The 15,829-nt window shown below is 41.3% G+C and overlaps 1 protein-coding gene across 1 annotated transcript in view; it reads left to right on the top strand.

Annotated features, from left to right (window-relative positions):
- Window positions 1-3,371: 3,371 nt before the first annotated feature.
- Window positions 3,372-15,829, top strand: part of LOC119651948 (protein yellow-like) — a 36,012-nt gene continuing 23,554 nt past the window's right edge. The window contains exon 1 of the mRNA XM_038055802.1: window positions 3,372-3,700. Coding sequence (XP_037911730.1) covers window positions 3,477-3,700 — 224 coding nt within the window. The 5' untranslated portion in view covers window positions 3,372-3,476. The remainder of the gene's footprint in view (window positions 3,701-15,829) is intronic.

A 15,829-nucleotide genomic window follows, 5' to 3' on the forward strand; every position in this document is an offset into this window, starting at 1 on the left:
AAGGTAGTGTAAAGTGGGCGGAGGGGACCTTTATGCCACTGAAATCACCCGGCGGAGGTGGTATCTTTCTAGCACTACTCCAGAGAGGCCTAGAAATCATCTTGTAATAATAATAATCGTTGGCGCAACAATCCATATTGGATCAGAGTCTTGAAGTGTGTTAGAGCACTTCATTCAAGACCGTAACGGTACACTTATTTTATGGCCTCTTCTAAGGGTGGTAAGGGTCTGTGTAGCATTGATATGTATATCAAGCGACAGAGGCGCACAATTTTGGTCTGTAAGCGTTCCCGTGCCACTTGCTGTATGACTCGCCTCTTACCTTTTCAAACGGTCCTGTTGCGTCACTTTTGATGGCTGCATATCCCGCTCATTCTCCTCCTTCAATCGACGACCTCCCCCCCCCGCTCCTCCTTACTTACCCTGTTTGCTCTATGCCGATTACCTTGAATCATTTTCTGCTATGTCGTCGCCTATTGAGTGTATTTTTCCTTCAATCTAACCTAAACGGTCTGGTTTGTTGATGCTCTCTTAATAGTTTAGTGCAAAATACCAGAAAGTGCCACTCTATGCGCTTGTCGCTTAAAACTTCACCCACTTCTTACTCTCTTGCCGGACATTCCTTATCATTTCTAAATTCTTAGATCTCGAAGTCACTTTCGACAATAAGCTCCGCTTAGACACCCATTACCGCGAAGTCACCAATCGTGCCGTAAAATTGTCAGGTTTTATACTTCGCCCGTCCGCTGATTTTGACTACATCCAACCCTCCTTAACTCTCTTCAATTCTCCCGTGAGGAATACCCTCGAGTACTGCTTTGTGATCTGCTCGCCTTCCTGTGTGCATTCCCCCGTTCCTTCTTCTTTAAGGAAAACTTCCCTCGTGTGGACTACCTCTCCCGTCCCTACTATCTGAACCTTCCCTTCCTACAACAGCGTAGATCCAATCTGGATTTACGCACATTTTGCAAACTTTTCTCGGGTCGGATGGAGTGTTCCTCCTCTAACGACATCATTTGCCGCCCTGCGTTTTATAACACATGTAACGCAGACATTTTTAACGTGCCCTTTGCAGAGCTCAAAGTCAACTTCCGTTCCCCGATTTCTATGCTTTAACAAAGTTACAACGCGCAATAGCTTGGTCCGTTTAACTTATCACCTTTAAGTAGTTTTAAGCATAGGGTAATAAGCAATTGGAGTTTACTCTGCTTATTGTCTGTTAAATAATTTATTCCGAAAGTGGGTAAAAAGTATCTTTTTCACTTTAAATCTTTTAGACTAATTTGACTAATATCATTCATACTCATAATGGTGGAGAAAGTTATAGACAACTATATTAGAACTGACGTTCTAATGCACAGTCTCCTACATCTAGGTCGACACGCTTATCGGGCAAGGCGGGCACGGTGTGCATTTTTAGACATCAAAAGAGCGTTAGATAACAAATCGCACAAGATACCCTGATCTGCACGAGAGTGGAAAACACCCTGACTTTCCGGATGGACAGAGCAATTATATTTCATAAATACTATGATCGCTTATATTTAGTATGGTGGTATGAACTTCTAGGAGAGCTAACAAATACTAGAGTCTGAGTTCAAGGCTACTCAGATAACATTATTTTAATCGGTAGTGGCTAATATGAGGATACCCTATGAGATAAAATCCAAACTAGTCTAAGAATTACAAGTAGCTGGTGCAGGAAGGTTGGGCCGCGCATCAATCCAGCCAAAGCCCTCATAGTGCCATTCACTAGGAAGCATAATCTTCCTCACTTGAGAGCTTTGGCATGGAGGATTTATGACAATGGACGTGCATAGCTAGAAAAATATGGGGTTGCACTCAGAAGCAATGGCAAGATGATTGATTAATTATGGGACGCGATACCGGGCAAGAAAAACTAAAGTCAGCGCAACAGCCAGGAAGTGACGCAAATTTTAAAAAATGGCTTCCTAGTGTATCGGTGAGGCAATGAGAACATACCCAACGATATCTCTGCAGGTTCTTCTAGGATTAACTCCTCTCCATCTGCTCATAGAGATGTAGGCAGAGAGGACGACCTTCAGAATGTTCGAAGTATCAGTGAGTATAAATCCAAGGAGAATAGATATTCATTTTAGCCGATACCTCGAATAACTGATACCAAGGAATAACGTCGCAACGATGTTTCATTCCGATAAGACGTTTGAAAAACGTTGGAGTAAACTGAGAGAGCGTGACAGCCACTTACGGTTTAAACCAGCAACTGATTACTTGGTACACTAACGGATCCCTCATAGCGGAGGAAGCTGTACCGGAGTTATTGGTCCAAAAAAAACGTGCTCTGAACCAGTGGGTAAGTATACTAGTGTAGTCCAGGCGGAAATATACGTCATAGACAGACCCCCTTCAAAGCAACTACATATAGGAAGGCAGACCATTGCTACTCATACCAACAACGACGATCAACACACTAAGGTCCAACCAGATGAACTCGAAACTGGTATGGGAATACCTTGAGAGACTGAATCCGCTCGGCTCATTCAATAAGTTCTGGATACTCTGGGATGCAGGTCATATTGGGTTAGAAGACAGCAGGGATGCCTCTACACGAACCAGGACTCTTCTGCGGGAGCGGGTTCATGGCAATGACATTGAAAAATGAAAAGGAACGGCTAAGGAACTATACTGGGCGAATATATCAGGAATGGAACAGTCTAAATTGGTCCCTATTGGATATGGACGCAAGCGCTCAAAGGACTGTTTAAATCTCACCAAGAAGAATTTCCAGTACGTAGTGGGAATTCTCACTGGTGACTGCCGACTCAAATATCACCTGAGGAAGCTAGGGATCGGTGAGCATAGATTTTAAGGTAAGACGACCTGCTAGGTGATGGAGGGAAACGATAGTGAGGAATGCTGGGAAAAAACTAGGCAAGGCAGTTTCCTTATTTCTTAAAAATGTACACAAAATTCTTATTGAAACTAAAAACGAAAGACCTATGAAATTAATCTCTTTCACAAACCCTTCTTGTGCGGAAGAGAGCCATTAATATTAATAATAGATTGAAAAATATCCACCAAAAATCTGCTATGGGTAATAAAAGTCCAAATTTAACTAATTAAAAACAACCTCAACCAAAACCACTTCAGCGCGACCAACAGCAACTTAACTCAGAACTAATCCACTATGGTAAATTAAAGCCACAAATGCGTAACAATCAATGATCCCCAAACTCAACACTTGGACTTACTCGTTGTAACCACAGAATGATACGCAAGTTCGCCTAGTCTTAAGTATCTTAAGATAGTTATTATGAATTCATAAAAGAAGCGACAACTGTGGAGGTGGTTAGTAATAGTCGATTGTCTGCTTGGCAAAAAAACTCAGATCGAACCCAACTAAAGTTAGCTGGCCAGTTAGATTGCGATTGCTAAAATCAGTTATTGATTGACCCGTGAGCTGTTAGTACGTGTCGCGGTATTCGTGGAAGAAGATGAAAATTGCAACATCTGTTTTTGTGGGCCTCATCGCTTTGGCCATTGACTCTTGCTGGGCAGGCAATTTAGAGGAAAAATACGCCTGGAGTGAGTTAAAATTCGACTGGCCATCCAAGGAAGCTGAGCAGGAAGCTATCACTTCAGGAAGATATGTGCCTGCTAATAACTTACCTTTGGGTATTGAAGTTTGGCGTGATAAACTATTTGTGACCGTCCCAAGGTGAGTGATTTTCGATTGCAATTCCAACAATAAATTAGACTATCTGTTAGTTTGAAGCCTATCATTTATTCCTATGCAACAAGGTACTTTTTGTGACATGGTCATAGAAAGTATAATTTTGTTGTTAACGTGCCAATTATTCGTGCGTGAATTCAAGTGTGAAACCAGCCAGCAAGTTAGTTACACCAGCGAACACAGAGTTTATTGTACCTAAGTGCATAAAGCCAGAGCAAATTAAGATCAAGGTGAGACACTGTCGAATCGAGTAAATTCTAACTGGCATGTCTATGAGGTAGGAAAAAACACTCTGTTAATAACGTTGATGGATCATAGGAAATTTCAAATTGACATAGCAAATTCTTCAAAGCGAGTACAGCTTAGTGTGGAAAATCAGTTTTCCGAACACTTAAAATAGCGACTCATCGCTAAAGTATGTAAAGCCAAAGAAAAGCATGTGGCATTCAAAGTATCAATTCCGCCAGACGATGTACAAGGCACTGAATCTTCTCAGACCCAATACTTTGATCAAATCGAGGTTAAAGTTATCATTGCATTACCATTAAGCGTTAAATGGAAACTTTAAAAAATCTTTGCCATATTGTGTACTATCTACATACGTACACACATAGGCACGAAAATGGAACCGGATTTTCAGCAAACTCGCTGATGAAACCTTGGTAATATATGAAATAAATTTGAAGAAATATATCCACCTTGGTAACTACCGTCGTTATCAGAGGAAAGGTGGTTCCTACTTTTCAATAAACAAAATGTAACTGTAAATGTGAGCTTAGTCGCGAAAAGAAATTCACACAAATAACATATCTTCTAGAAGCAGCAAAGTCACTTACAAGAGAAGATATGGAAGTCGGGGATCTTTTCAATTCTTGTTTATGTCTCCGGCAGTTGAATTTTAATGAAGGGCTTTGAATGTGAAATTATGGAAGCGTGACTTGTCCTGAATGGTAATGTGCTAAATTATGCAAAATTAAAGAAACTTTTCAGAATTTGAAGGTAGAAAAATTATTTGGGAAAACCAGCTTTATGAGCACTCGTAACACTCAATTTACCAAGGCATTCAACTCCTCCTTGTGTTTAATCTTCAATGTGCTAACTATTAACGTGGTGTTACCAAAACATGGAAGTTCCCCAACAGTCAACTAGAATTTTTATAGATTTTGGTAACTGGCACAGAATACATGTATTTCCTTCAGTTCAGCAGCAGATATTGCGATGTTGCGCTGGAAAATTCGATCATCCAAATATTTGAAAGTCCAATAATCAGCCAAGAATTGAGCTGAAGTGGTCTTTTGAAAAGTGTTGCTCTATTAATAATAATGGTGTCAATGAAAGTTGCACCGCGTTTAAGAAGAACTATTGTGTCCCTTTAATAGTCTTAATGTAGTAACCAACGATAATATAATCAAGTCTGTTACCGACGAGAGGCGCTCTGGTATTAAATATTTGCCCATGTGTCCTAATCGGTTTTGAACAAACGGCGGACACTATCCCAGAACATGAATGGAAATTTCGTCACTCATCTTACAAAATCTGCAGACAGTGTCAGCAAATATACTTAACTTTCGCAGGTGATAATTTGCGCTACAATGGCCAGTGAGAAGTATTTCTACTATGATCCTAGTGCTCCTCTTGGTGAGGTTTAAACCATCCCCTGAACGGTAGCGGTTGGGTTCGTTATACCTCCTTCCTGGCAAATTTGCGCCTTATAGTTGTTTCACCTCTTTTACTTCATTCCTTAGCATCATACCCATGAAACATTTGCTAAGAGGATACTCCTATTCTTTTGGTTAACAACTCATCCGTTGTATTGTCCCGTTTTAACCCAGTATGGCTTAGAATCTGTTCAGTATATTAAAACATCACCAGTTTACAATCCACCTGGTTAGACCTAAATACGTTCTGGGCCATATAGTTTCTCTGGGAATTAAAGGAAAATTGCGCAATGTGAGGGACCGTATACCAAAATACTCAGTTGCTGGTTTAACCCCTACGTCACTGCCACGCTCTTCTAGTTCTCCCTGTTGCTGTAACATGCTTCAAACTACCTATCAAAATGAATTCTCGATGTCATGTTATCCCCCGTTATTAGTAATTCGGGGTATCGCCTAGAGAGAATGGGACTCTTCTTTCGATTTACTTAGCTGATACCCCTGGACATTCTGAACATTGCCTTCTTGCCTATATATATCTCTACCTATATGTGAAGGCAGAGAGGAGTCAATCCCAACAGGACCTAAATGGATGCCGATGGGCATGTCCCCATTGCCCCAGTTATACATATATAAGCCAGCCTTTAAAGGTTGTGTAACTCCCTGGCTGTTGTACTGAGCTCGATTTTATTTGCACGGATCGGTAATTATTGGCCGCAATGTTGCAGTGTATATCAAACCCCTCATAGTTTACCGAGATATGCCCCCAATACCGGTTTTCCCCTCATATGGGCAATCGTAATCAAGCAACAGCAGAAACAGCACTGGCCAATTTGACAAGTTTAATTGCATCTGACGGACTGAACACTTTGAATATACAAACATAAGAAACTCTTTATTGCCTCAGAACTTTTGTGTGTATGTGTCTGTTAGTGACGGGGAAAAGCATAGTCTCTGAAAACTCAGATCATGATGGTCCATTGTACTCAACTCCCCCGTCTAACGCATTCGTCTGCGTATCGCAGGATTCACGATAATGGATGTGGTTCTACCCATTGCACCTGGACCACTCCAGAACTAAAGATCTTACCATATATTTATGCGTCCATAGGCGGGGAATTCACATAGAAAATGCTCCGTGGGTTCAGCTTCCTTTTAACAGGAGAGACCCCTATGATCTTGTACAATTCATATTCTGAACATATATCCAGCTAGTGAGTTATGACCAGTCAGAATGCTCCTTTAAGTCTTACTGCTTTTAGGCAAGATAAACTTTGCCGTTAGGTTAGGTTCTGACAGAAAAAACGAACCTGTCAATATGGGAAGTTTGTTCCCAGTTCATGAAGGCACCTTTAGCCGACCCCCAATTACTGAGCATGGGGTAGATTGAACCCTCTTGTGCAAAGGCATCCAAGACTTCGTTTCCCTCTACACCACAGTGACCAGGTATCCAGAATAGTACTACGGTATTAAATCTAGAAATAGACTTCAAAGAGCTTCTTCGGTCCTGAACGAGGTGATCAATGGACTACTAAAAACTCTCAGTGCGACCTGGCTTTCACTGCAGATTGCGATGCGTCTGCCCTTCAACCGCTCATCATTTTGCACTTCTCGCATATAATCCCAAAGAAGAAGCCCACTTCCCGTTTTCATTCGAGAGGTAGACTTCGGCTCTAGAACCGTGTTTTGAGCTATGGGCGTAGAAGACTTTCGTGCATCCCGCCACGCATTCCCCTTAAGCGTTTATTGGCAAAACTTGCACCTCGCATGGTAGTGTGCCAATCAGTATACTCCACAGAATTGGCGATAGCGCACCCCTTTGGGGTATAGCCTTTAGTTGCTTCCACTGCTAGGTAGCGATCATCTCCCACTTCAGCGCAAAGCAAACTCTGCGTTAGCATAGCATCGGAAAATAGGATTTTGGATGAGTCAAAGACCATCATTATTCTTCGCCCTCAAAATCAGCATGATGCTCTCCAGTTTCTTGATATAATTGAAAAAGATAAAGTACCATATGGTGACTTTCCTTGAGCACCTTCAGGCTCTTTCAATCCAGTTCGAATACTAAGCTGAGACCTTCCACGTTTGTGGATTGGTCTTTCCTGGCATTCATGAATTTACCCTCTAAACTCTGAAGTCCATGCTCGGATTCTGTTCACCCAACATGCGGATGATGTCCGGTGCCTTCCTTTCAGGTACAGGTACCCAAAGTCTGTCATATTCAGTCCAGTGCAACTTGGTATTCACAATTGTGAAATCGGGCCAGCCCCCAGAACTCGAAATTGAGATCACCTGCTGGACCCTCTTTAAGGCAGCCTCATCAGTGCACTCCAAATGGAGGAGCTGATCGTGAAAATTCTCTTTGTCAAATCTAGGCTTCGTTCCAGGCTTCAGCAGTTTTTCTACAGTCACTCCCAGAGAATGAATTGTCCCGTTGACAGTTTATCATCCGTGGAGGAAACTCCCACAACAGCCGTTCAAAATGAGACTGAAGTTCTTCTTTCCTGGCTTAGTGTCCTTATTCCAATGGCAGGCACCAGCTTTGTTGAGATCTTTCTGACGTAGGCCTTGATCGCAATAAAGAGTTGCCCATCACAGATGTGCTGGTCTTACGCTTCTTGAGCGCATTACGACCCGCAGAAGAGTTTGGTGTGTTCAGTGTGGATCTCACCGGAGTTACCAGTTTGTTCCCATCTTCCCCCGAAGATTCCGTTTTTTTGCGTTCGATTTCTTTGGACATTACTGCACCCAATGGTGCAGCCACGTCCATGTCCTCATTACCAAGGTACTTCACATTCTTCCGCAGTGCCTTCCTTTGCCGCCAACTTAGAGCCTTCCCAGGATCACGGTGGCCGAGCCGCCTGATTCCACTTTCACAAACCGGCGCCAAACCGCTACCACCGACCTCACCAGTCTCCCTTTCTTCTGCTCTTCCTGGTAAGGGTGAAGGAGAAGGTTCTGATAGCAGGATTCAGCCTGTAGTCCCTCTTCCTCTTTCGCTGACGGATAAGTAGTACCGCGGACGGTTCTAATATAGGGAGGCTGTATAGGATGGCAACAATAGTAACAACATTCCTATTGAGTCATCATAAATCCACTCAAAACCAACGTTTGGAGAAGAGCTTCTCACCATCTACAGTGAGAAGGCAAAGAAATTGTGCAGAAAGCACTACCAATCGCAGGGAAAATATCTCAATCATTCTAATTTAGAATGGGGTCGGCGCGTGGTGACCGGTTTCGCCATTTGGCTCTATCGAATGTCTGATCTGGGTGCAATCTCGAGGTTTTTAAATCCCCACCCAGCGTATCAAGCCACCGCTGTTTCGGTCTGCCTTTTAGTCGTTTATCATCTACTTCGATGTTCAGACCAATCTTAGCAGGTGAATTCTCGTAAGCACGAATTGCGTGACCATACCATCGAAGACGCCTCTCTCGCAGTTTTTCCACGATCGGTGCAACCCCATAACGATCGCGGATATCCTCATTTCGGATGTGAGTCCTTGGAAGTTTTACGTGAGTACCTGTCATGGAGACTTAATCTTTTTAAGACACGGATTGATTTTGTGACCACAATCAGAGCCCCGCTGAGACAAGCAACAACGGTACTAGTTGCAAACAACCGAGCTGAACACACATACAACAGGAATTTTCCTGAAGTATGTGAGTCCAGGGGCTATCCCAGTTTCCATGATACCAGTATACCCCTGATAAGATTTCGGACTATTGCCACTTCAGAAGAGTCCCCCTTTAGAACATTCGCCTACTGCTTCACGGCCGGCAAGCCAATGTGATACAGCGTCCCCGGTGTCACCACTATGGAGGTTCTCCTCGGCCATTTGGCTTTGGTTCAGCCGACAGGGTTGCAACAACTGTCAAAACTAATACCGGTTTCGGAAAGTACTAATCGAGACCTTTCATTTGATACCCCACATGATTATATTTGGTCAAAAAAAAATTACACCTCCCCTTAAATTCGACATAAAAGGATGCAACTTACTGTATGCGTGAGTGTTCACAGTTCCCACCTTTCCACCAAATTTGGTGTCAATTGCTGGAACAGTCTCCGAGACGAACAGACAGAGAGACAGACAGTAAAACGATTTGAATCAGGTTTTGTTTTACACAAAACCTTAAAAATGAAACAAAGAAAAGGAAATACGCAATTACTTTAGTACCAACCAAATGCCACCCAAATGAGTATAAATACTACTTAGAATATTGTCCAACTTTTTTGTTTACATAAATTCGAAATTTGAATAGAAGATAGATTTCAAAACCATGTCTGACAAGATACTTTCTGGCAGCTTGATTTGACTCCCCGAACTGAAATTTGAATACATTGCTCATCAAAATTACTTTTACAGTCTGCATATATTTATTTATTTCATTTTAATAAATATTCATTTATGCAAATATTTGAATACCCCCAAAATCATCATTCCAACGGTATATTTTTTAAGAGGTGCTACTTATTCCGAAAGTCAACAGAATGTTTTCTTGCAAATTGAGATGTTAATTCATGAATGGAAAAGAAAAATAGCAAATCTTATTCATAAGACGAAATTAAATCGTTCTCTGAATATGAAACCTGTTTCATGATTGTGTATCAATGTATCTTCTCGCTGAGCAATTCCAAAAAACCCATTTGATAGTGGGTATCACACAACCATCATGTGAATTCGTGATGGTGTAGCCACGACAGTAACTATCTGATGGTCAAAAGTTTGTTTTATACAGATATTTCCGTGCTTCTCATGATTAATGTGGGTTATTATTGGGAAATTATACGCTGTCATAGCATGTAGAGTTTCAGTCAAACTTGACGGGGTGGGGCAGGGGAAATATCATTGAAAATACCAGCGTGTAGAACTCTCATTGATGAGGAACGAGCACAAAAAACAACCCCATACTTTTATTGCGACCTTTATGAAGATTGAATTGTAAAATTTTGTGTTCAGATATTTTGAATGTTATTAGAGGCTTTTTTGCTTGTCGAATTGATGGGGCTGCTTGTACACACGAAAAAAATTGGTAATATACCGAGATTTTTTCATTTCTATGCAAATAAATTAGAATACGGAAAATTAAAAATAACTCAATATGATTCACGTGAATTAGATTTGAGCAAAAAGGTTAAGATACTCCTAAAACATGACTTGCAGAATGCTTTGGTTGACTACTTAACCAGCGACTGGAGAATTCCATAAGTTCGAAGTATAAATGTACAAAGGAGCGAAATATTCTGCTGATTCACTTACGTAGAATATCAACAAGTGGACACGATCAAAGGAGACAAGGTCAATCGGTATAGTAAGCTTCAAATTGAGACTGAAGATAGTAGTAGCAGGGGTATTTTTAACCTATTAGGGAAGATCGCGCTTGATAATGATAAGAATCAGAATTTCTTTATATATTATTCATACAAAAATGTCAAGCGATGACGGCTTTACGGTTTCGTACCAGGGCAGAGGCAAATCGTGAGCTGCTGCCTCACCTCTGCCTTGGGAGCAGCGTGACCGTAGCGGCCCGCAGATGTTGAGTGCTCCTTTATATAATTCGTAGAACACGACATGAATTATATTGAGCGCAAATCCGCCTTATTGACCAGAGCTTGGCCAGAACGGAACAGCTCTAACAACAACTCCCATGAAGCTCCTACTAGGGGGCCTACCGCAAACAACCGAGCTGTACTCACATATAACAGGAATTCTCCCGAAGTATGATCAGGGGCTATCCCGGTTCCCATCGTACCAGTATAACCCTGGTAAGATTTCGTGACCAATTGCCACTTCAGATGAGTCCCCGTGCAGACTTGGGTCTGATCGCCCTAATTAAGGCTTTTGGAGCATTCTACATCACGACCGGCAAGTGAAAACAGCGTCTCTCGGTGCCACCACTATGGAGATTCTCCTCGGCCACTTGGTTTTGGTTCAGCCGTCTTCCTCACCGCCACCTTTGAACACCTCTGCGAATGGTGGAGGAGCATCTAAGAAAAAGGAATCAATCCCCGCCTTTCTAGTCCCGCTGAACACCCATAATCGTCAACGCTCCTTAAAAAAAGTAATGCCGCCCCAAAAATGGGATATTTTCGTATCATTTATAGGGCTATTGGGTACTTGTACCCGCGCGAATTGGCAAGAGGTGGAGGAGCAAGGAGATGGCCGCCTCCGTAATCCACCTTGCACATCGCAATAATGGTTGCTCTACCAGTTGGCTTGTAAGTGATACGAAAATAGCCAATTTTGTGGCGCCATAACTTTCAACTGGGGAGCGCCACAATTCTTGTTTCGGGGGGAGGGGATTTTCTTCTTCCTCTATTTCTGCTTTCCCCTCCCTCTTTGCGAGTAGAGACGATAAATCAAACTTTACCATGATGACATCGAAATACCTGCCATTTGGAGCGCCATAACTTTTTCGAGGGAGTAACCGCTATGATTCTTAAGCGGGGTTCGAGAGAAATGATCTCTCGCTTCTCCCTTCATACCCTACTTTACCCCTGCGGAGATAGAGTTCAAAATTAAACCGTACCGTACTGTTTTGACAAGAAAATAACTCTAATTTGAGACATCATAACTTTCTAAGGGGGCGACTGCCGCAATTTTTTGACGGGGTTAGATAGGAGACACCTTCTCCTTTCTTTTGCATACCCTCTGCATTCTTTTTACTTAACGAAGTAAGGTTAAATATCCAAACTTAACGATGATAACAAAAACAACCATACCTTAGGGTGTTATACATTTTTAAGGGGAAGGCCGCCACGAGTTTTTATTGGAGTTAAAAAGGGGCGGGGCTATAAGTCAATAAATTGGGTTGTGATATATATTTTAGATCATTTAAATCTAAATCTACATTATCGCTGACAAAGAACTAAACTTATTGTTAAAAACAGTACATTGCCATCCTCTAACCTCTTGAGATCTTTCAATAGCAATTGAACACTTATCAAACTCTGAAAAAATCGCGAAGCTGGCCCTGTAATAGGTCTAAGCCTCCAAATAAACTCCGTCCCGATTTCTGTTCAAATAAAGTTAATGATAGTATATGACTTTATTTTGGAAAATTGAGTGGCAATCCCCCTTAAGTTCATCCCAGAATCATTAATATAGGCCATACCATAAGACATACTACGCTCTACCTGAAGCGCCGACCTTTCGGTTTTCGATTTATTGATTACTAAGTTTACGATTTCAGCTGAGTGTATGGATTCCTTGCCAGGCTTAGGAAAGTTTATAGATCATTTGAAAGAAATGATCCTGTGATTATTAGAGGTAACAAACTCTCGGATTGCGGTGTGTTCAACACATGAAATAAGTTGTGGGTTGAAAGCTTCAGCCAGAATTTGTGTTTTCTTTGCATTGCCGCAGATGGGTTCATTTTTAAGGTTTTGTTTGTAAAACAAGGTTTTGTTTGTAAAACAAAACCTTATTAAAATCGGTTTACTGCCTGTCTGTCTGTCCGTCTGTCTGTCTGTCTGTCTGTCTGTCTGTCCGTCACACGCATTTTTCTCGGAGACGGTTGTAGCGATTGGCACCAAATTTGGTAGAAAGGTGGGAACTGTGAACGCTCACGCATATAGTGAGTTACATCCTTTTACGTCGAATTTAAGGGGGGTCCCCATACATGCAAAGGGAGGGTGTAAATTTTTTTTTCATCAAATATAGTCATGTGGGGTATTAAATTAAAGGTCTCGATTAGTACTTTTCGAAGCCGGTCTTAGTTTTGACATTTGTTGAAAAGGTGGGGGGTGCGGGGGGTTGAAAGTGGTCATTTTTTTAACGAACCCATTCTCAGAAACTACCAAACCGAAAAATCTGAAAAAAATCAGGGGGCTGTCACTATATGGTGCCTAGGCTCCGAAATACCCTCCATACCGATGCCTGTTCAAATAAAGTTAATAATAGTACATTACTATAATTTTTAGTAATTGACAGGAAAACCCCCCTTAAGTTCACCCTAGAATCACAATGCAACAATATAGGCTACAGCATAGAGCATGATCCTGCCAAATTTGGTGAAAATCGCACTATTACTAACAAACTAATACTAAGTCAAAACTGTCGCTTCTCTACAAATTCGAGACTATGAATGTCAATATCACTTGAAAGTGGCTATTTTCACATAATATATGCATATTTTACGTGCTACATGCTAATGGGACAAATGCACACCCAAATCTCTTCATAAAAGAAATAAACAAAACCTTTCATACCTGAAGCGTCTAGCTTCCGGTGTCCCGACTTGTTCCTAGCTAGAACGAAGTTATGGAGCTCAAATTTTCCTACCAATTTACATGTTGGAACTTACGAGGGTCAAGTTTGATGGCGGCCAATTTCCGTGATCATTCCTTGTTATGATATTTAGTCACCATAACGCAAATTAGAGTGCTTAACCAACTGATCCGGGAGAGTATTTTAAGATTTTTTCGCCAGATTTACCTAATTTTTAGGTGGATCAGGATATCTTGAGGAAGAGAGTTTTATCTAGGATGATTTCTTTATCGATTTCCTAATCTTCAACATTGCGTGGTTGTTATCTTGTGGATGTTGAGTTGCAGAGCTGAGTGTGAACTTGATATCAGTGTGGTTTGCTGCTACCTTTTGCGCTGTTCAGAGGCAGTAAGTTTCATTTCAATCGCGAAATGGTTCGATATACCTGGAAGAGTTTTGAAAGATCAACTTGAATCTGTTGGATACCATAAAGTAGTGAAGAATTTACTGGCTACGTTGTCTAGAAGAAGCTTTATTTAGTACCATATCAAGATTGTTGAGCCAATTATGAAGTGCATTCCCATTCCGGTCAGTGATTGTGTCACCCCAAACAGTGCGGCTTAAATTAAAGTCCCCGTCTTTTCTGAGTTCTTAGCTGGAGATTCCTTAAGATTGTAAAATCTTATCCTAATTTTTTCTCAATTCACGTAAAGACTTTTCTTCCTAGATTGAATTTAACGTTGTCGAAAAACAAGAATGGAGGCAAAATATGGGGACATAAAATAGCGCCGGTATTGTGACCATTCTGGATAGTATTGTATCCGGTAAAATTTTGAAAATTGAGAAGGTAAGCCTCTAACTTCAAGACATCGACCAATTCCTGTGCTCAACGAGACTGCATTAAATGTAGGGGCATTCAGTCCCATAAATTAATTAAATATTTAAGGGCAACAATTTGGCATTGCTCATTACTGGCAACCGACGTAAGAAAAGCTATTAATTGTTTTAGAGAACTTGCCTTTGTTTGCAGCGTCACAGCCTTGTGTAGCCTTCACTTCATCCATTATATCCAGAGGTAGGCTCGCGGGACTCCCCTTTTTTTTATTTTCAGGATTCGGAGCGGGCTCACCCAAGGATACCTAAATTTTTGTCAAATAACACGTAAGGGATGCGAAGCGTTCGGAGGACCCTCCCACATTCTCGAGCCTGACAAAGCCGTGCAAACCCGTGTCGACGGAGCACGTCATCGTCATCTTTTTAAGTTTTTGGGATAGCTCTCTCCTCTCGGGCCCCTCTCGCCACATAGGATGGTTTTCTGACGACGCCAACCAAATTACTGTCATTAAAAGTTATTCTTGAACCACTGCTATAGGTGATTTTGGGCTAATGCGTCTTCGTCCTCACACGCTCTTTGTCATCAGAGTTAAGTTGGTTTTTAAGCCTTTTTATCAGCTAGCCCTGTGCCTGTTCCATGATTGTGTCATTCATTGCCATCAGCTCGTCATAATTGAGCTTTCTAGGGTCCGAATTCCCCCTCTTCCAAGAAGCCTATGGTCTTCATCCTCTTGATGTCCGCCAAACCAAACTTCAGGCTAATCTGAAAAATAGTAAGCAATTACTTAAAGATAATTTCATAAGAATGTTTTCTTTTTTGGTAATCCAGACGAAGTTTTGGCTTTGTTTACAAAGGAGAATTCTTTTCTTTGCGTTCAGTCGACCTTCTGAAGTTGGCACGTTAGGCAATTTTACCTTGCTCAAATATGTTCGATGCAAATTATTGATAATCAATTCCTGTCTCTTAAAATAAATCAATAAACCGTTTATTTATGTATTCCTTGCCATTGGTCCATGGACACTACATTGTACCATTTCCAACGGTTTCCAAGCATACTCTCCTTCAAATTTAAATGAAGCTCTACCTTTCAATATTTTTTGCGTTACAGTTTGACCGGCGCCAGCCATTTGCTAAATAAGCTGTTGCAATCAATTCTTCTCATATTAAAATTTTCACATGCCACACTTTTGAAAATTATGTATTTGCCAAATTTAGCCGTTCGACTAACCGAAATTTAATTTGTGCATAAATTGGAACGTATTTCGCATCACAGAATGTGGCTCATTGTTCGAAATTACCATTGCCATTTGCGATGATGCACCAGAATCTATGTACCTTGAGGCATAAAGCAATGTGTTTGAGTTTTGACGTTCAAATTCTTATTCTGATGGTTTTTTTACCGGCATAACCCTGATCC

This window comes from Hermetia illucens, chromosome 3 (assembly GCF_905115235.1).
Source record: "Hermetia illucens chromosome 3, iHerIll2.2.curated.20191125, whole genome shotgun sequence".
NCBI classification, from domain to species: domain Eukaryota; kingdom Metazoa; phylum Arthropoda; class Insecta; order Diptera; family Stratiomyidae; genus Hermetia; species Hermetia illucens.